We start from the raw sequence: 22785 nt of genomic DNA, 5'->3' as shown, positions 1-22785 counted from the left end.
TGATTCAAGAAACCTATTTTGTCAAAATTTAACTGTACTGAAACAAAGGTATGAAAACATTTTCAAATATTTCACATATGAAAATAAATTTTACCGAAAATAGCATACAGTGTATAGTTCATTCAATGATGCCTCCATATAAGAAGGAGGGAGGAAGATGAAATTAAAACTTCTGGGCTGATAGGCTGTGGTCAATCCAGAAAGCTTTCCCCTGATGTTTCAACTCCGACTGCAGGAGGCATCTTCATCCTCACTCCAATAACATTTGCATAACTACTTTCTACACAATTCCAAAAATCCATAAACCTAACAATCCTGAACCGCCCACTGTTGCTCATTGCTGTGCTCCTATTAAAACCATCTCTGCTCTTCTCAACCAACAAATTGTAGCATAGCCTCTCATGTTAAAGGTCAGCATTTCCTTAATGAATTCTTGATCATCTTCCTCCTATTAACCTGGATCCCTACTCATCACTGTTGATAACATCTCCCTTTACACCGATATCTCCCATGCCAATGGTCTTGTTGCTACTGAACACTGGATTCGCCAACGTCCTTCTGATTTCAAACAAACTACCTCATTCCTACACAGTTAAACAATTATGTCCTCACATGTGAATACTTTTCTATAAGGGGAAGACATATAAACAAATCATCAGCATACCAATTGCCCACATCTCGGCATCCTCATATGCTAATTTATGGAACATCCAGAGGAAACCTTCCCAGTCTTCAGAAACCAGAAACCCCTTGTCTGGTTTGGGTTCACTGACGATATCTCCTGATTTGAACCCAGGGCCACGACACCTTACCCTCATTCCCCTTACATCCTCAAAACCTTCTCTTCCATTCACTTTACCTGGCCATCCTCACAAGAGGACCATAGGAATTTCTCCTCACTGATTTGATTTATATTGACAGGATGTGTAGGGCATGACTGCCATGCATACTTACGTATTTTGTATGGTAGTGATACTCAAGGAATCTGCAACCAGGCAAGTCTGTTAAGTGCTTAATAACAGGAGCACGAAGTCCATGGATCAAATCTTTCTGCCTGCCCCCCCCCCCCCCCCCCCGCCCCCCCCCCCCTCACCCCAGCTGTGCAAATTATCATTATTGAATGATTAGTTTATTGTTTTCATAATCTTTATTCTGCAAACAGGAGAACAAGTTTTTGTAAGGAGACTGGAAAAAAGGGTATACAAAAACTTTCAGTCAAATCAGTATTGTCATTGTACTTATGTTATTGTATCTACATGCATGACAAGTAGAATGTGTAACTTAGGGAGCATTGCACAGATCGGGATGATGCTGATCATAGATACATGGAAAACAATAATTATTGTGATGTACGGCACTTGTAATGAACACTGAAACTTTGCATGCAGATGTTTTCTTCAATGTGTCTATTGCAAAACAAACTTGGTTTACATTGGTAAACAGTTCTCAGTCATCACACAATTTCATGGTGTACCATGCATATCTGTTGTTATGATTGCGTGGGAATGAGGACGAAGAAAAGGAGGTGGGGGTGGGTGGGTGGGGATCGTGGGGTGGGGGAGGGGGGGGGGGGAGAGAGAGAGAGAGAGAGAGAGAGAGAGAGAGAGAGAGAGAGAGAGAGAGAGAGAGAGAGAGAGAGAGAGAAGGAGGGAGGGTACAAGGAGTGAGATTCGATCCACAAACTTTGACCTCCTGAAACTAAGCGCTTCCCTACTTGGCTGCACAATCCTCGACTGCTAACACTAATATGAAGTACATAAGCAGGTGGGGGTGGGTGAGTGGGGATAGGGGGATGGGGTGGGGAGGGGGGGGAGGAGGGAGGGAGAGCGAGAGAGAGAGAGAGAGAGAGAGAGAGAGAGAGAGAGAGAGAAGGAGGGAGGGTACAAGGAGTGAGATTCGATCCACAGACTTTGAGCTTCTGAAACTAAGAGCTTCCTCACTTGGCTGCACAATCCTCGACTGCTAACACTAATACGAAGTACATAAGCATGCATAAAATTTCTAGAAAACAGTTGAGAGTTGCGTCTTCCAGTTTACATACACTGGTCCCTCTATCAGCCCAATGTGCCACCTTGCTGAAGTTGACCACCACCTCTCTGATGGCTGTACTCATACCTAATTTTGACAGCAGTCATCTCTTCAATACCAAAAAATTTCTCCCATATAGCCAGGCCAACTTTGGATGGTGTATCTACAGTGATGAAAATTTCCTTGCCTAGTATTCTGAAGGACTCACTAAGGCCTTCACAGAAAGGTACTATCCACCAAACCTATTCCGCAAACAGTTTTCCCACATGATATCCTCAGGTCTCCCTAATTCTCCCGCCACATCCAAGAACCAGCTGCAATGGAGCACCCGACCCAATACCATACCAGCCTGGGGCAAATGAAGCAAGTCCTATGTCAGGGCTCCAACTATCTACCATTGTGCCCGGAAGTGAGGGGGCACCCTACCCACAATACTACTCACCACTCTCAAAGCAGTATTCTACGACCCACTCAACCCACAAATACCGATCCATCCCAACGCCATTCCAACTCCCACCCAACCCCTTGCCACTGGGGTCATATCCCCATGGAAGGCCCAGGTCCAAAATTCCCCCACTCAGCGCTTCCTAATCTGTTCTCATCACTGGCTTATCAATCCTTCAGAGGCAGGATCCCATGTAAAAACAGCCATGGTGTATACTAGCTGTGTTGCAATTTCTACACAGCACTGTATGTGAGCAGGACCAGCAGCCAGCTGTCCAATAGAATGAATGGCTACGACCAAACTGTGGCCGAGAGTAGAGCTGATCAACCAGTGGCAAAATGTGCTGCCGAGCACAATGAGCTCGAGTTTAATGGCATCATTACATCCTCCACCCACTCTCCCCTACCCTACCACTCTCACACCAGATTCTCCGAACTACTGGGGTGGGAGTTATTCTTGCAACACATCATACGTTCCTATAATCCATCTGGCCTCAATCATTGCCAACTGACTGTCCCCACACCATCTACACAATAGTTTCCCCTTCCTCTGCACTGCACTCCCTCCCAATCTACTCCTTCGTGTCACCAGCACCTCATGCTGCAGGAACTCACCGCCTCCAGTATGTCACATTCCTGTCCCACCTGCTGCCTCTCCCTCAAGCATTCCTATTCCGCACACCTACTGCCTCCATCTGAGCCGTCAGTCGTGCTTCTCTGATTGTCCCTCTTGCTTCCCACCTCTTTTCTCCCTCTATCCAGCCCATCTAACACAACACTTCTATATTTGATGAGCTGTCTCCTTCACTCTTAAATTATTAACCATAAATTTAAATGGGTTATGTTACTTGACACTGATGTTTCAGTATAGCCATATACCTATTATTTTTTAATACCTTCATGTAGCTTATCATTCTTGATAGCTATATACAGAAAAATGGAATATATGGTAGTCTGACATATTTCAAGATAACCAAACCTGTACAAATATCAAGTTACAAAAAAGAATCTTTCGAAGCAGTGAACTGACTTTCATCATGTTTAGCGTCCCAGCAAACAACATATACAGTTAAAAGCTACAGATTGAGCATCATTTTTATGAATTATTATTGTTGGCTTTACTCCTCCATCTCCACTTCAGTTTTATAAATTTACATATTCTACTAATTATATATCATTTGTAAATCTGGGAGCTAAAATTGTTTGGTTTTCTTATTGTATGAATGTAAAACACACTTTACCAATTATCATTAATATAGATCTTTTAAAATAAAATGTGATGTTATTTTACACCAGTTGTGTATACATCTTGTGTAAACTATACCACACTTAAAAGCATACAGATCACATGCCTGCAGTAATATGTAAGTATTTGACACATAGTATGACCACGAAGCTTTTGAGGAAATGACATAAGGTAACATCTTCATATTTATTTAATTAAAAAAATGCTAATGTGACTAAAGAAGAACATGTAAAACATTCACACTACTCTGCATTCTCCTAAACTACGCTATTCCATTTGAATCTACACATGCAACACACACATAAGAAAGGAGTTATACTTCATCTGCTTGACAAAGATAAAAATTAGTAAATCTTCTCAGCTACATATTTGGATACAAGAAACAAAAATAGGAAAATGTTGTGGATTGAATGTCCCTATTATATTGAGAGATTAATTACAAAAGAAAGATGCGCTGTTTGTACATAAATGGCACTTATTAGCCAGTGGAAAATCAAACTAAATAAGTTTATTCATCATCAAGCTTCAGAATGACAGTGCAGTTTGTGTAACCAACACATATATACTGTATTGCCTACTAGATTACCCGGCCTACCTTCTGTAGTTTGCAAGAAGAAGGAATGGAGGTATATTCTGTGAACATGGCAACTTTACTCTCCCAGTAAATCCGTATGTCAAAAGCTGTACTAGAAATAACAAAACTGGAAATTTAAAATAATTTTGCTTATGTGCAGCTACAGGAGTATTGTAGAGAAGCACATATTCTGTAGAGGTTATAGAACTTTTGCACAAGATGGCGCTGATAGGAAAGTGTAGTGACGCTTCTCTCTCATTAAAAAAGCAAAAAATGAACAGTTCTTCGTGTAGAGAATGTAAAAAGCGTGTGATGAAGGGTATTCTGTGTATCAAATGCAACTTCTGGTTACATGAAAAGTGCTCGAAAGTAAATCTAAAGTTCGTCAGCGATGATTTTCCGTGGACATGTCACGGTTGTTTACGTGACGAAACGGCCGATCTTGTAAGTGCAGTTGATACAAAAAACGAAATTATAAAGTTACTATGAAGTGACATTGAGGCATTAAAAACCGAACTTTCAAACATCAAGAAAGAAAACGATACATTAATACAAGAAAAGAAGTCCTGTGTGTGTAAAAGTCATCAAACGGAAAAGCAAGAAGATCGCGAAAATACGAATGACCGATCGTACTTTAAAAACAACATTTCAAGTGTTCCCGTGGATGTCTCGGTAAACTCTGTAAGCCAAAAACCGGAAGGTAAATATAAATGGAAGGTGGTGACATACAGCAAAAGGAAAAACAAGGCGACAGATACGCAACAAAAGGAAAATGACTTTTTAATTATTGGCGATTCGCTGCTGAAGAATATCGCTGTCCCCAATTGCAAGATCGACGTACGACCTGGTATTAGAACGCATCAACTCGGTAAACATTTTAAAAATATGGTAAATGCAAGACAAGATACTACAGAACCAGATTCTGAAACAAGACATAACTACAATGGGGTGTTTATACATGTTGGGACGAATTCGTTAAGGAGCAGCAGTGAGGAAGAAATGGCAAGCGAAACAAGAAACATGATTCGTACTGCAAGAAATATGTATGCAGGATCTCATCTGATACTTAGCGGAATCATAAACAGAAGGTCGGTGAGTGAAAAATATATCGCCAAAATAAACTGTGCGCTTAAAGAACAATGTGATCGTCTTGGGGCAATTTTTATAGACCCAAACAAATTCCTATGTAAAAACTCACTAGCGAAGGATGGCTTGCATTTAAATAGACTGGGGTCTGTAACGTTCAGCAGAATGTTTGCAGATGTCTGCAAAATCATTAGATGCAAGGGAAACTAATATGGCCTGAAGGGGATGAAAAATCATACACTCCAGCTGGAAAAGAAAAATATAAGCACCATACAAAAAAAGACGATACTAAAGAATTTGCCCCAGAATACAGCTCACAACATGTAAACCAACAAAAGAAAAATTACATAAAAGTACTTCATCAAAATATTTAATACTTTGGTAACAAAAAATTAGAAGCAGAAGTACTCCTGAGTGAAGTAAGACCAGACATATTATGCATAAGTGAACATGGACTAACTGAAAGTAAAATACATAATGTGGCAGTAAAGGACTACAAACTAGCTAGTTACTTCTGCAGATCTAAATATAAGGGTGGTGGCGTTTGTATATATATTAAAACAGGTACTCTATCAAAGAATGTAAACAGTGAAGGTGCTACATTTCCCATAGCTAGAGAAAAAGACTTTGAAGTTACTGGTATAGTGGCAGAGGATTTTAGAGTGTTTTGTGTGTACAGGTCACCATGTGGCAATATTAGCATCTTTCTAAAAAAAGTTGCTAGCTTATTGAGAATGAATATGAAGAGAAATCTTATTATATGTGGAGACTTCAACATTGACATGGGAAAAGACACAAAAATAAGACAGGATTTTGAAGAATTGTTAATACAGCATAACATGAAAGTGACAATAACTGCACCAACAAGAGTGACTTCACAAAGTGAGACAATTATTGACAACATAATTACTAATATGTGTAACTATGAGTCACATGTAGTTCAGACAGAAATATCTGATCATCATGGACAACTAATCAGCTTTTGCAGAAGTAATGACACAGTATCAGAACCAAAACAAACAACCAAAGAAATTAGGATCATCAGTGAACAAAATATCAACATCTTTAGAACAATGTTAAGTAAGGAAACCTGGAATGAAACCCTACAGGCCCAGAGTGTAAATGAAAAATATGATGCATTTATTTCAACAATTAAGTACCATTTTAATGTAGCATTTCCCAAAGTAAAGAGACAAGAAAGGCATCAAGATCAAACACAGTGGATTACGAGTGAAATACTAGAACAGCGAAGGAAGCTTCAGCATGTGAGACGGATGGGCGAAGCTGAAAACTATAAAATGTTAAAAAAGAAGTATAGAAAAACAATAAGAGAAGCGAAAGCAAGAGCAATTGACACCACTATAGCGAACTCAAAAAACAAGGCAAAGGCAGCTTGGAATGCAATCAATGCTGAAAGAAAGGAAAAAGATGGGTCAAACAAAGAAGAAGGTATTAGGTCAATTAAAGTAGACAACACAGTGGTCACAGATGGTATGGAAATAGCAAACATACTGAATAATAACTATATCAGTGTAGTAGAAAACCTAAAATTGGAAAGAAATAGTCAAAAACAGAAGGGTATTAAGGTACCAAAAAGATCATGCAGTACTATGTTCTTAAGACCAGTCACGGAAGATGAATTGCGGAAAACTATACAGAAACTGAAGTCCAAGAAATCAGCTGGTGATGATGAAATATCAAATCATGTAATAAAGCTGGTATGTGAGGAGATAATAACACCACTGCTGAACATAGCAAACTGTTCTTTCAGAGATGCAATTTTTCCAGAAAAACTGAAGATAACGAAGGTAGTGCCAGTGTACAAGAAAGGGTGTAAGGATGATCCCAACAACTACAGACCAGTTTCACTGATATCAGGTTTCTCAAAAATCCTAGAAATGCTTATGTATACCAGATTAGTTAACTATTTGGACAAACATAACGTTCTCATGACCTCACAACATGGTTTCAGAAAGGGTAAATCTACAGAATCAGCAAGTGTCAGTCTAACAGAATACATTTTACAGTCCTTAGATGAGAAAAAGGTTGTCTCTGCAATGTTTCTGGATCTTTCAAAGGCATTTGACACCATTGACCATGAAATGCTGATACAAAAATTAAGCAACTATGGCATTCGGGGGCAACCAGGTGAATGGATAAAATCATACTTGTGCAACCGCAAGCAGTATGTATCATTAGGAAACTCGTACCAATCACGGAAGATGAATTGCAACCGCAAGCAGTATGTATCATTAGGAAACTCGTACCAATCAGAAACCAAATCCATCAAATATGGAGTGCTGCAGGGTTCGGTAATGGGGCCATTGTTATTTAATGTATTTGTTAATGATATAGGTGTTGAGGAGGAAGAAAAGAAAATATTGTATGCTGATGACATGACAATACTAAATAGTGACCAAAATATGGAACAGCTTGAGAGAAGAGCATACATATCTGCAAATGTCACAGCTCAATGGCTGTTGGAAAATGAACTGGTTATAAATCTAAAAAAGACTATGTATGCAGTGTTTAAAAACAAGGAAAAGGCTGTAGACATGGATTTAGAGGTTGACGGAACAAGGCTGGAAGAAGTAGAATCTGCTAGATTCTTAGGTATTCTTGTGGATAATGAACTGAAATGGAAAAAACATATTAAGAATGTCTGTAAGAAACTGAGCTCTGTCATATTCTTAATGATGCAGCTATCACAGTATTCAGACAAGAACCTTCTGTGTACAGTGTATCATGGACTTTTCGAACCATACTTACAGTATGGAGTGACGGTGTGGGGAAACTCAAACAAACAAGAGACAAAAAGAGTGTTCACATTACAAAAAAAAGCAATTAGGATCATTTTAAGAAGAAAGACCTCTGAAACATGCAGAAACTGTTTCAAGAATTTAGGTATCTTAACTTTTTCATCATTATATATATACAAAACAATAATGTACATCACAAAAGGTAGTGAGGACTGGATTACAAATGCTAGTGTACACACCCACAATACAAGAAAGAAGAATGAAGTACGGAGCATACCCCACCGGCTGGCAATGCTAGAAAAAGGACCCCAGTACTCTGGTATCAGACTACTAAGAAGTCTGCCCAAAACCCTGCAAGATAGTGTACTTCACAACGAATTTACAAAGAATCTTAAAGACTATCTCATTGAAAAAGAGTTTTACAGTGTTGCAGAATACTTATGCCATTAAATTTGTATATAGTGTTACTCATTATCAGTGATGTAAAAATGTAAGCTAAAGGTGTAGAAAAATAATTGATAAACAATTTTAATACTTTGACATGTCCTATATTACATGTACATTTACTGTACACGATGTAATCTTACAGGATCAGATAAAATTCAATTCAATTCAATTCAACCAGTTTTAACGGCATTTGTAACTGCTAACTTTTTGGTGAGATGATTATTGTCTAAAACATAGAAAAAAACTATTCTTCTTAGCTGATAAACTTAGGCAAAAATGCACAGAATGATCATTATTGTCCTAAAATTAACTACACTGATGCAAATGGAGTTTTCTACAAATCTGACAACAACCTCAAACTCGGAGAGAATACCATTTTTTACAATATTCACATTTTCTGCCTTACAGAGGGAACAGCAAGTGAAATGATATGATTAAAAGATTAAAGAAATGTGTGTGTGTGTGTGTGTGTGTGTGTGTGTGTGTGTGTGTGTGTGTGTGTGCATTGGGAATGCATTCTTGTATGACTATAATGGAGAAGAAAAACAAAGAAAGAAAAAGATTACGATTTATGAAGTTCCATTAAAAAGACTGGCAGAAATTCAATCACCTGCATCCATTTGCATTCATCAGATTAACTTTTACGGAATGCTATATTGACACATGCAAACAAATCTGTTTGAGAAACAGAACTGCTGCTATACTTGATTAAATGCCAGATAAGAGAAAATATTCTGAATCATTCGTAAGTACTATGTGCATAAGATGTGAGCTTTCTGAGTGGCAACTCTCAGATAGTTTGTGATACTGCTGTGGTAATAAATTAGATTTCAATTGGATACACTGTATCATAAGGAAACTGTTTTGAGACATGTTTGAGTCAACAGATACTTACAAAATGCTTATAACAAACTAGTGGTATATATACTTGTACTATTATGCAAGCACAACTGATCTTTACACTTCAGTGTTCACCACCCGGCCAAATTACCGGTGGGTACTTTGCTGCTGTCTTATAGGATCAGCTTTACAGAAGTGAAGAAACAAAAGTCATACAATGCAGAAACCAATCAATCTGCTAACAACAGATGGGTTTTTTCCCTTTTAATATACAAGGTCTGTTAAAAAAAAAAATCCGAAACATTCATAATTTCACAACAGTGGTGTGTTGGAGTGAAATACAGTTGGTATCCCTGCACATGCCTGTGTTCAATGCATAACTGCCAGAAGTTTCATTGTTGTATGTCTGTTAGTTATTATTCAGTGTTGTAATGAGTAGAATGTTGCGTCACACAGTTTGTGAATTTCGAGATGGTGGAGTTAGAGGAGCAATGCGTCTGGTTAAAATTTTGAGTGGAACTCAAGAAAACCTTTACATAGATGCACCAAATGATGCGGAAGCCTACGTTGATGAGTGCATAAGCTGTACTTGGCATTACGAATGGTTCACATGATTTAAAAATGGCTGGATAAAAGTTAAAAATTACCCTCATTCAGGAGGCCCTTGGATGTCTACTGACAATGCTCATGTCAGGAACATCAACGAAATTGTGCATGCCAATCGCAGACTGCCTGTCTGAGAGATTTCAGAAGAATATAATACTTCAGTTGGATCATGTCATGAAATCCTGACACAACATTTTGGAATGCATCGTGTTGCCACTAGGTTCGTCCCATGGCTCATGAGTCAAGACCAGAAAGACCTTCCCATCACAATCTGTGAAGAGCTTTTGGATTGTGCAAATGAGAAAGAGATATTCCTTAACAGAATCAGAACAGGTGATGAGACATTCTATGATTATGATGTTGAGACCAAGGTTCAGTCTTCACAATGGGTAAGGAAAGGTTCTCCAAGACCATAAAAAGCTCGTCAGGTCAGGTCAAATGTCAAAGCCATGTTGATAGTTTTCTTTGACTTTGAAGGATTAGTTCACCATGAATTTATGCCACAGGGACAAACTGTTAATTAAGGGTATCATTGGGGTGTGTTGCAATGCCTGCAAGTAAATATGAGAAAGAAATGGGCTGAAATGTGGTGGACAATTCATGGCCGTTGCTTCACGATAATGCACCCACACATTCATCCTTGTGGGTGCATCACTATTGCATAAAAAATAAAATCATCCTCCATACTCTCCAGACCTGGCCCCTGTGGATTCTTTTTGTTTCCAAAGTTGAAAACCTCGTTGAAAGGACAAATATTTGCAACGATAGGCAAGATAAAAGAAAATTTGCAGACAGCACTTTGCTTGATCCAGCGAGAGGCGTACTAAGACTGCTTTCGGAACTGGAAATGCCACTGGGAATGGTGTATCAACTGTGGAGGCTAGTATTTCGAAGGAGGCCATGTACAATAAGTAAAAGGTATGCACAGGAAAAAATTGTGGACAAAGTTCCAGAATTTTTTGAACAGACTTAGTATAGATGCAAGCATAATGCTAAAATTTAAATATTTGATTTTTTTAAGACGAATAACACTAACAAAATTTAGAAGCTGCAGTTCCATTATGTAATAAGCTTTCTACAATCCTATAATCCTATTAGCCCTGAATGTCAGAGAGAGAGAGAGAGAGAGAGAGAGAGAGAGAGAGAGAGATTCCACTTGGTATTAAAAATACCTTTCAGGCTACATATTCACTTTGTAAGCAAGTGTCCTCTCAGCATCCCTAGACAAAACCATTCTTTCAGCACAATATGAGTGAGTAACTTATTATATTGACTTACCACATATCATATTAATTAACTATTGTGAATTTATGAACTATTAACATTTTTTGAACTGAGAAATGAGTTTTCTCTTACTACCACAATGCAGAATACTACTTATTAGGAATATTTAACTCCAGAACTTATTCCAACAGATCGAGGAAGATAATTTTCATTACTGCCCACAGAGAAATGATGAGTAACAGTCAGTGAAGGTCAAAGGAGAATATAGTTCCCCAAAAAGCTCCAAGACTAGAAATGGTTCAGTCTGTGGGTAAGCAAACATCTGCTGTGTAGCAGATTTCATTGGAGGGAAGCATCACGGACTCACCTCCAGCACGGCTGTAGAGAGCTTCATCAGATCCGGGGTGGCCTGAGAACTTACGGATGCCCGAACCAGGGGGATGCAGGCTGAGTTCCTCATACATGTGCCTGGGATGGCGGGGATCCCAGGTAGCATGACTGCGAAATGAGCCTGGGTGACCTGAACACCCGGTGAGACAGAAAGTGGAATATGGAATGGGATAGGAAGGAATGGACGAGCAAATGCATCAATAAACAAAGCCAAACAAAAAATCTCATATTAAAATAAACACATGAACATCAATCACTACAAACATTTACAGCTGTATAAAATGAAGCTTCTCAAGACAAAGCAAAATTAAACATTTTGAAGCTTATGATACCAAACATCTGCAACATAATATTATCACAATGCACTGGTGCAGACGTGGAACATTCAAGTAGTATATGGATGTGTTGTTATGATAGTGTTTCTTTCAGTTTATTTTTTTAGGGCCCATCACTAGTACTATTTTAAAACATTGCTTAACTGCCATCACTTACAACTTAAGAAAATGTGAAAAATTCATATGAAGTGAAAATCAAGTAAGTTTAATATACTAATATGGATATGGTGTCTGTTGTTTCGGACATGTCTGAAAGAACAGACACCATTGATGGCCTGTAGCAGTCTAGAACGAAATTAGAATTATATTAATACCTTCAGCTGTTGACGGGTGTTGACATATATCAACAGAGGATAGCGTGACTGCAGGGGCTATCTCGAGCACGACTCCCGCGAGACCCACATTCTCACGTTGTATGACCACACACTACATTCGTAGTATCCCACCCCAACACACTCATTACTCGTGCAAGATATTCTTACTGAGTCCCGTAAGAGTTCGGGGAATATGTGTGCATCCGCACAGTAGAAAAATGTCATGGCTGGTATTTCCAGAACGATATACTTACATGGATATGGTGTCTGTTCTTTGGAACACTAAGAATGTAGTGTGTGGACATACAAGGTGAGAATGTGGGTCTCGCGGGAGGCGTGCGCAAGATAGTCCCTGCAGCCACGCTATCTTCTGTGCCCTTGGTGGCTCAGATGGATAGAGCGTCTGCCATGTAAGCAGGAGATCCCGGGTTCAAGTCATCAACAGCTGAAGGTATTAACATAATTCTAATTTCATTCTAGAGAGCTGCAGGTGATCAATGGTGTCTGTTCTTTCACACATGTCTGAAAAAACAGACACCATATCCATATAAGTAAATCATTCTGGCAATACCAGTCATGACCTTCATCTTCTGTGTGGATGCACACATATTCCCTGAACTTTTACAGGAGTCAGTAAGAATGTCTCCCACGAGTAATGAGTGTGTTGGGGTGGGACACTACGAATGTAGTGTGTGGACATACAATGTGAGAATGTGGGTCTCGCGGGAGGTGTGTGTGAGATAGTCCCTACAGTTGGGCTATTCTCTGTACCCTCGGTGGCCCAGATGGATAGTGTCTGCCATGTAAGCAGGAGATCCCGGGTTCGAGTCCCAATCGGGGCACACATTTTCACCTGTCCCTGTTGATATATATCAATGCCCATTAACAGCTGGAAGTGTTAATATAATTCTAATTTCAAATAAGTTTAAGGCTTCCTTTCTAAAAGTTCTACCGAACAACACTTTAGAGGTAGAACATGATCAGAAAATGCACCTTTGAGTAAAATTACAGTATGTTCTCATGATGTACGTAACAAATTAGAATTTTTTCTGTGTTGTTGAAGTTAACTTTACTCATGTCACTTTCATTTTACCTTTCTAGGCACCAAAAAATTTAAGAAGACATGAGATTATCTGATGCATGTGTGTGTGTGAATATATGGGATGGGTATCATGCCCATAGGAGGGAGGGGAGGGGGGAGGTATAACATTGAACATCCTATAATGGAAAAGGGTATAAAGGTATTAATTCTCTGCATGCTCCAAAACAGTACTTCATAATACTTGGTGTTGCTGGCAATATGAAATCTGCAATGTCATGTATAAAATATCCACTACTGAAGGAACAAATAATTTTTGAAAATGGAAATTTAATAATTACACGTAAAACTTACTAAAGTGTAGAAACAGTATTCTCATTATTGACACTTTTTTTAAAGGAGTATATTTCAGTCATTGATCGTCAGAATATATGGTACTCCTCTGCATATCACATGTCTATTCTCCCTTCTGTCAGTGGGTGGAAAGCAGTTAGCTTGCAAGGACTTTAGTACTTCACTCTGCAGATCTGGAATATTAGGACTACTGTTCCCAATTTAACGATAACAGTTGTTTTCATTTGTCCAACTATTATCATTTTCTCCTTTACAGTTATTCCAGTGAGACATTTTCTGCTTTAAACCTACTCATCAATCTACTCGACACACTTTATAGGACCAAAATGTCATCTGCTTCTGTTCATCTCTTTGAAATACTACATAATTTAACTGTCTTGTACCGCTTAACAACCTCTCCTTACCATTTCATTCACTGCTTTCAATCATTATTTGTTCCATGCTTCAACTCTGCATTGCTCTTATTTTATTTTTCCTGTGCTGTTATTGTTTCATTGCTGTGTCATGATATCTGCATTCCTTCCACTATCCTTATTCACATTATAATTATTATTTCTTCATTTGTAGCAGCAGAGGACTGACAGTTACACAGCTTCTTTATTGAGAAAAAAACAGGGAACAGCATAATGGGAAAGAAACTTTTTACGTTCTTGAAAGAAAATATCTCTTGCACTTGAGTGCAAGAAATATAGAAAGTCAAGACATAATGGGTGGAGGGGAACAGATGCGTCATTTGGACACCTCAGAAATGAGTATGGAAAAAGACTGGATGAAGGAGAGGCACACAGGCAAGGTAAATGAAAAAGGGACTGAAGGGAAGGATATATGATGGAAGGGTACCACTGAAGATTATTCTTCCCAAGGTATCAAAACAAATAAGATAAATGAGTGACAGAAATGAAAGAGTAAACCAATATGAAGAAGCAGAGAAGATGACAATAGGAATCATATGATGGAAATGCTGTGTTTGGTGGACAGTTACAGTTATGTTAAACTGTAATTAGAATGAGATTTCTCATTTGTAAGGTGCACTGTGCTTTCTGTACTTGGATATTGTATGTCAGAGATATAATTATCTATTTGTGCCTATCTTTTTTCACTATCAGTGTCATTGTCTTCTAAACAGCAAGAACTTTGCCACCTGCTCCACCATTTGGGTTTTTAGCGCTAACTCCTGAGAACTTCACAGTCGGAAAGTTGTCCTTGCTCTATATCATACATTTCATTCCATCCATCCACATAAACTCAATGGTTTCTCCCATCACTGCTTACTGTCTCAAATTCGTGTAACCTCTGTAAATTGTCTGTTGGCCTAGTATTCACCCTCCCAGTATTTCATATTCTTCTCCCTCTCCTTTTATTTTATTTTATTTTAACAGTCTTTATTTCTCTGCTATATTCCTTTTCCCATTGCCTCCCTTTGGTAATAAACTATTTATGATCCTATCCATCACCTCCAGCAAAATTAAAATCAATGTGTACCAGTCAATAACAGTTTTAGTTTATCTGAAAGTGTATTCATTTTTTGGCAAAACAAGAAGGTCCTGGAATTGATGGATGGATGGGCTTGGTGTCATAGATAACATTATAATGCATTTACTGTGGCAGACTATGATGTTGGCACATAATCAAGTTTGATAAAAGGCATGAAGTAACTAATGTCTCCTTTATGTGTAAAACACTTTACTGACCAGTTTTGACTATACAAGCCTCTCCTACTGCTTTCCAATGTTAATTTCCTTCTCGTCCCTTTCAAGTATGTCACTTTGCCCACAATTCTGAGCACTTTTCCAATTCAATCCTTTAAAAGTTCTCCTTTTTTATACAACAGTTTTTGCATATTATGGCTTTATTTTATCACATGTTCTTCTATTTCTGAATTATTGCTTCAATATTTGTCATGTTTCACTATTTTACAAATTTGTTTCCATTACGAAATTCCCCATGTGTGGTTCTATGTTATTTTTATTTTTATTATTTGCACTATTAAATCAGACAATCGGAAGTCCAGAATGGAATAACAGCAATATGGAAAGGATAGACTGCTATTCACCACATATGGGAGGAGCTGCGTTGCAGGCAGGCATAATGAAAAACACTGCTAAAATATTATTAAGCTTTTGGACAAAGTCCTTCTTCCAAATTAGAAAGCACACAGGCATTCACACATAAGTGCAACTCACAAACATGGCTGCAGTTTCTGGATGCTGGATCTTGGCTGTTAATTTTAGCAAATTTTACAGCTTTATTTTATCATATGCTCTACTATTTCTGGCAGTCAGATCCCAGCATGTGGAAGCAGTGGCCACAAGTGAAAGAGTTGTCCTTATGTGAATGCGTGTGTGCGTTTTTTATTTCTTTATTTTGGAAGGAGGATTTCGTGAGAAAGCTTAATATTTTAGCAGTTTTTGTCATTGTACCTGTCCACAACTGTATACATCCTCTATGTGGTGGTAATAACATTAACTGCAATCCATTTGTGCCATTTTATTAGGTATTACATGCTGTAAAATGGGAGGAAGACTAGGGTTTAATGTCCCATTGATAATGAAGTCATCACACAAGGAGCACAAACTTGGATTGGACAATGATGGGGAAGGATAAGGGTCATGTTCTTTTCAAATGAACGAGCCCATGTCCTTTTCAAATGAACCATTCTGTTACATTGTTCAGTTTAGTGAAACTACGGAAAACTTAAATACAGATTGACAGGTAAGAATTTAAACCCTGCTGCCCCTGAATGCTAGTGCAGAGCCTTAAGCGCTGTCCTACCTCATTCATTCATTGTGTGTTGTTATTTCTTTCCGATATATGAATGAACATGCCATTAATAATGTTTCCTCAGCACTTTCATATCATTGTTTTTGTCAGTCTGCAATCCCTTCATTGTTCATTCAAGTCAAGCTTCTCTTCATTCAACTTCTAGGCTGTAGTCTCTGTTTTGCATCTATTTTATTTGTTGATTATTATTTCGTATCCTATTATGTATTTCTCTAAACTTCCCACACCTATGTCCATCCTACCCTCACCTCCCATCCATGGGGCTGTAAACGTCCCAAAGTCTCAACATGAATCAAGGAGCCCAGCAATTTTCTATTTGAAAGTAATTTTCACCTTTCAGCAAAATGTCTTTCCACACAGTGTTCACTCTTTCCTCCTGTTCTCTGACACTACTACGCTGTTCAGTGATCCAGTTGTTGATCATGGAATGCAATACCTATTTTAACCCACTTTTGAGATTAAGAGCCAGCAGCTGATAGAGAGCACTTCAGTATACCTGCACTCCCCTTTCGCAGTCTCCTTTCTGCATATGTACCTCACTTTCATCCTTATGCTCACTGTCAGTTCTTGACAGAAGACATCATACTATCTAAAGTTTGAAGCTAACTGTTCAAGTAATGGAGACATCACCCATTGTTAATATAATAATAATAATAACTCTCTTATATATATTTACTCTACTTTATAATTAATAGTTTTTTATTATTATGGCTGCTGTGGGAGGAGGTGGAAAACTACATCTTTATCACCATGTCCCTCATTATTACTTGCTTTTCTTATGTTTGTCCAAAACAAGAATAAAATTCACTGATTCCATTTGTTGGCTGTGTACAGCAGCTGATGACTTTTTTTTCTTGTTGTCATGTACAAAGATTTTGGGTGAGATGTCAGAAAATTCGTACTGATATTGTTTATGGCATAAACAGGGTTGTGCCTAAATATTCTGAAATAATTGTAGGGATCGAAAAGCTAACCTGTTAGCCATTGACCTAAGAAGTGATCATATTTTCATTTGTATGTAAAACATTACTAAAATAAAGAATAGTCTGAAATGAAACTACAACCATAAAAGATGAAAAATAGGGTACAAAAAGATTTACTTACCTAGTAGATGCAGATTAGCAAACATAAAAATTTGTCATTTTTCATATGCATCTATCAACTTCCTATCCTTTCATATTTACTTTTATTTTGTTACAACATTAATGACATGAGGGCAAGCAAATTAACAAGATACAATATTGTGCATTTGTATCAGCAGTGATTCTTTATTCAGACGGCAACCTTTCTTTAACTTGTTTCTGTTTCTTCCTCTGAAGAAAATTATTCTTTTGTATACAAAGTATTCATCAGAAGTGAAAAACAATCTACTTGACCCTAACATATGGGATGCAGCAACTTGATATGATGGCTTTTAATGTTCAGTTATTCTGGGAAAGGAGGGTACACAAGGAGATCAGGACACAAAATAAACACATATAATGAGCTTAGAATAATGTAAACTATATGGCAAATTTGCCTTGAAATAAGCAGGCTGAGGCAAGAACACAGCAAATAAACTTTTAATTATCAAATAATTCTATAAATGGAACACCACATGCTAGCTCCGATAATCATGCTACACCATTTATTTGAAAAAATTCCGCTCTTCTACGAATAAATTCCCATCACATGTGACGCATGCATTTTTAGCAAGATTTAGAAATGTCTGTTATATTTTTGGACAGAAAGAGAATGTCACTACATTGTAATGACAAACTGGCCTTACTTATTACTGTACCTCTCTTGATACGATCACAGGTGTTGTAGTTAGATCCAGGTACAGGAGGCAACTTGCGATTTGGTGGTGCAATGTAGCCGAGCTCATCGCGCAGATCCGGTCGGCGCTTGTCCACTGTAGCGTTGCCTCCGGCAGACTGGTTGTACACTACATCATCTGTAATAGATGAAGCCTCTATTTCACAACAAACAAGCAGGCCACACCTAATGTGTCGCCTCATTTTTCATGCTACTCTTTACTTCTTTTTTAAGGATCTAATTCTACCAACTAATAATCATGCATTTTTTATGGAGAAGCAATCTGTGAATCAGACTATTTTTCTAACTAGTTGTATACAAAAATATGATGAAAGTGGCCCAGATTTCTTATCCGTATTACATAACAGTATTTTGAAAGCATGAATTTTGGTAAACATATTTTTTATTCTATTATAACTTCTTATGCAGATTTAGGTAACACTGATGTAGCTTTCGTTTTTTCTGAATAAACTGCACAATTTTGAATCCATAAAAAAATTATAGAAATGTAGCAACCATGAATTTTTTACTTCTGTGATACATAGTCTCTCTTCAATTTATCTAAGTGCTGGAAGTGCTCTATCATTCTCTGAGAACACACACATCTCAGAGTAGTGAAAAGAAATTAAATTATAACTCGTTTATACTGAAATCTGCAATGACTTACACTGGCTAGTCAAGGCTAACCATAACATGGCTTATGGACAGGGGAGTGATCTACAGAAATGCAAGTACTGTTCACAATTCTGCATGAGGATTAATGAGAACACAGATTCTTGCAGGAACCCTGTTTCAACCAGAATGTATTCACATTTTAGTACCTGAAGCCAACAGGCTCTTTACATAACACAGTTGGCCTATGAAAAATGTCAGTGCGCATATTGTTTGTGCTATTACATCACCAATTAATACTGACTAGTTTCCATCAAAAGGTTTACAACTTTCATGACAATATTTTGGACTGGTCTAGGCCCGTTCATGCCTCAGCCACCATGATTATCACATTTTTCATGTCCATGCTAGGCATTGTCTATTTTCACTACTCACAACGGGACCTTCTGGTCTCGGAAATTCAGTTCGGGATGAGACTTCACAGGATGGTAGCGTATCTCAATGGTGTTGCCTCACAGAAGTCTTAAAGCAAACTATCCCAAAAATTCTAAGAAAAAAGGCTCTAAAATTTTAAGCACAACACGTACAGACCCCCCCCATGAACCATGGACCTTGCCGTTGGTGGGGAGGCTTGCGTGCCTCAGCGATACAGATAGCCGTACCGTAGGTGCAACCACAACGGAGGGGTATCTGTTGAGAGGCCAGACAAACGTGTGGTTCCTGAAGAGGGGCAGCAGCCTTTTCAGTAGTTGCAAGGGCAACAGTCTGGATGATTGAATGATCTGGCCTTGTAACAATAACCAAAACGGCCTTGCTGTGCTGGTACTGCGAACGGCTGAAAGCAAGGGGAAACTACAGCCGTAATTTTTCCCGAGGGCATGCAGCTTTACTGTATGATTACATGATGATGGCGTCCTCTTGGGTAAAATATTCCGGAGGTAAAATAGTCCCCCATTCGGATCTCCGGGCGGGGACTACTCAAGAGGATGTCGTTATCAGGAGAAAGAAAACTGGCGTTCTACGGATCGGAGCGTGGAATATCAGATCCCTTAATCGGGCAGGTAGGTTAGAAAATTTAAAAAGGGAAATGGATAGGTTGAAGTTAGATATAGTGGGAATTAGTGAAGTTCGGTGGCAGGAGGAACAAGACTTCTGGTCAGGTGACTACAGGGTTATAAACACAAAATCAAATAGGGGTAATGCAGGAGTAGGTTTAATAATGAATAGGAAAATAGGAATGCGGGTAAGCTACTACAAACAGCATAGTGAACGCATTATTGTGGCCAAGATAGATACGAAGCCCACACCTACTACAGTAGTACAAGTTTATATGCCAACTAGCTCTGCAGATGACGAAGAAATTGAAGAAATGTATGATGAAATAAAAGAAATTATTCAGATTGTGAAGGGAGACGAAAATTTAATAGTCATGGGTGACTGGAATTCGAGTGTAGGAAAAGGGAGAGAAGGAAACATAGTAGGTGAATATGGATTGGGGGACAGAAATGAAAGAGGAAGCCGCCTGGTCGAATTTTGCACAGAGCACAACATAATCAAACTAACACTTGGTTTAAGAATCATGAAAGAAGGTTGTATACATGGAAGAACCCTGGAGATACTAAAAGGTATCAGATAGATTATATAATGGTAAGACAGAGATTTAGGAACCAGGTTTTAAATTGTAAGACATTTCCAGGGGCAGATGTGGACTCTGACCACAATCTATTGGTTATGACCTGTAGATTAAAACTGAAGAAACTGCAAAAAGGTGGGAATTTAAGGAGATGGGACCTGGATAAACTAAAAGAACCAGAGGTTGTACAGAGATTCAGGGAGAGCATAAGGGAGCAATTGACAGGAATGGGGGAAATAAATACAGTAGAAGAAGAATGGGGAGCTTTGAGGGATGAAGTAGTGAAGGCAGCAGAGGATCAAGTAGGTAAAAAGAAGAGGGCTAGTAGAAATCCTTGGGTAACAGAAGAAATATTGAATTTAATTGATGAAAGGAGAAAATATAAAAATGCAGTAAGTGAAACAGGCAAAAAGGAATACAAACGTCTCAAAAATGAGATCGACAGGAAGTGCAAAATGGCTAAGCAGGGATGGCTAGAGGACAAATGTAAGGATGTAGAGGCCTATCTCACTAGGGGTAAGATAGATACCGCCTACAGGAAAATTAAAGAGACCTTTGGAGATAAGAGAACGGCTTGTATGAATATCAAGAGCTCAGGTGGAAACCCAGTTCTAAGCAAAGAAGGGAAAGCAGAAAGGTGGAAGGAGTATATAGAGGGTCTATACAAGGGCGATGTACTTGAGGACAATATTATGGAAATGGAAGAGGATGTAGATGAAGATGAAATGGGAGATATGATACTGCGTGAAGAGTTTGACAGAGCACTGAAAGACCTGAGTCGAAACAAGGCCCCCGGAGTAGACAATATTCCATTGGAACTACTGACGGCTGTGGGAGAGCCAGTCCTGACAAAACTCTACCATCTGGTGAGCAAGATGTATGAAACAGGCGAAATACCCTCAGACTTCAAGAAGAATATAATAATTCCAATCCCAAAGAAAGCAGGTGTTGACAGATGTGAAAATTACCGAACTATCAGCTTAATAAGTCACAGCTGCAAAATACTAACACGAATTCTTTACAGACGAATGGAAAAACTGGTAGAAGCCAACCTCGGGGAAGATCAGTTTGGATTCCGTAGAAACGCTGGAACACGTGAGGCAATACTGACCTTACGACTTATCTTAGAAGAAAGATTAAGGAAAGACAAACCTACGTTTCTAGCATTTGTAGACTTAGAGAAAGCTTTTGACAATGTTGACTGGAATACTCTCTTTCAAATTCTAAAGGTGGCAGGGGTAAAATACAGGGAGCGAAAGGCTATTTACAATTTGTACAGAAACCAGATGGCAGTTATAAGAGTCGAGGAACACGAAAGGGAAGCAGTGGTTGGGAAGGGAGTAAGACAGGGTTGTAGCCTCTCCCCGATGTTGTTCAATCTGTATATTGAGCAAGCAGTAAAGGAAACAAAAGAAAAATTCGGAGTAGGTATTAAAATTCATGGAGAAGAAATAAAAACTTTGAGGTTCGCCGATGACATTGCAATTCTGTCAGAGACAGCAAAGGACTTGGAAGAGCAGTTGAATGGAATGGACAGTGTCTTGAAAGGAGGATATAAGATGAACATCAACAAAAGCAAAACAAGGATAATGGAATGTAGTCTAATTAAGTCGGGTGATGCTGAGGGAATTAGATTAGGAAATGAGACACTTAAAGTAGTAAAGGAGTTTTGCTATTTGGGGAGCAAAATAACTGATGATGGTCGAAGTAGAGAGGATATAAAATGTAGGCTGGCAATGGCAAGGAAAGCGTTTCTGAAGAAGAGAAATTTGTTAACATCCAGTATAGATTTAAGTGTCAGGATGTCATTTCTGAAAGTATTCGTATGGAGTGTAGCCATGTATGGAAGTGAAACATGGACGATAAATAGTTTGGACAAGAAGAGAATAGAAGCTTTCGAAATGTGGTGCTACAGAAGAATGCTGAAGATTAGATGGGTAGATCACATAACTAATGAGGAAGTATTGAATAGGATTGGGGAGAAGAGAAGTTTGTGGCACAACTTGACCAGAAGAAGGGATCGGTTGGTAGGACATGTTCTGAGGCATCAAGGGATCACCAATTTAGTATTGGAGGGCAGCGTGGAGGGTAAAAATCGTAGAGGGAGACCAAGAGATGAATACACTAAGCAGATTCAGAAGGATGTAGGTTGCAGTAGGTACTGGGAGATGAAAAAGCTTGCACAGGATAGAGTAGCATGGAGAGCTGCATCAAACCAGTCTCAGGACTGAAGACCACAACAACAACAACGTACAGACCTCATATATGGCCAGAAG

The 22785-nt window shown here is 38.6% G+C and overlaps 1 protein-coding gene across 1 annotated transcript in view; it reads right to left on the bottom strand.

Moving 5' to 3' along the window:
- The window catches only part of LOC126416750 (Down syndrome cell adhesion molecule-like protein Dscam2), an 859584-nt gene that overhangs the window by 85622 nt on the left and 751177 nt on the right, over positions 1–22785 (bottom strand). Inside the window, exons 30-31 of the mRNA XM_050084589.1 lie at positions 18248–18403; positions 11622–11774 (exon numbers count right to left, since the gene is read on the bottom strand). Of these exons, the coding sequence (XP_049940546.1) occupies positions 11622–11774; positions 18248–18403 (309 nt within the window). The remainder of the gene's footprint in view (positions 1–11621; positions 11775–18247; positions 18404–22785) is intronic.

Source organism: Schistocerca serialis, chromosome 8 (assembly GCF_023864345.2).
Source record: "Schistocerca serialis cubense isolate TAMUIC-IGC-003099 chromosome 8, iqSchSeri2.2, whole genome shotgun sequence".
In the NCBI taxonomy this organism is placed as follows: domain Eukaryota; kingdom Metazoa; phylum Arthropoda; class Insecta; order Orthoptera; family Acrididae; genus Schistocerca; species Schistocerca serialis.
The sequence above is the reverse complement of the archived record's forward strand: the minus strand, read 5'-3'. Positions and strand labels throughout refer to the sequence as shown.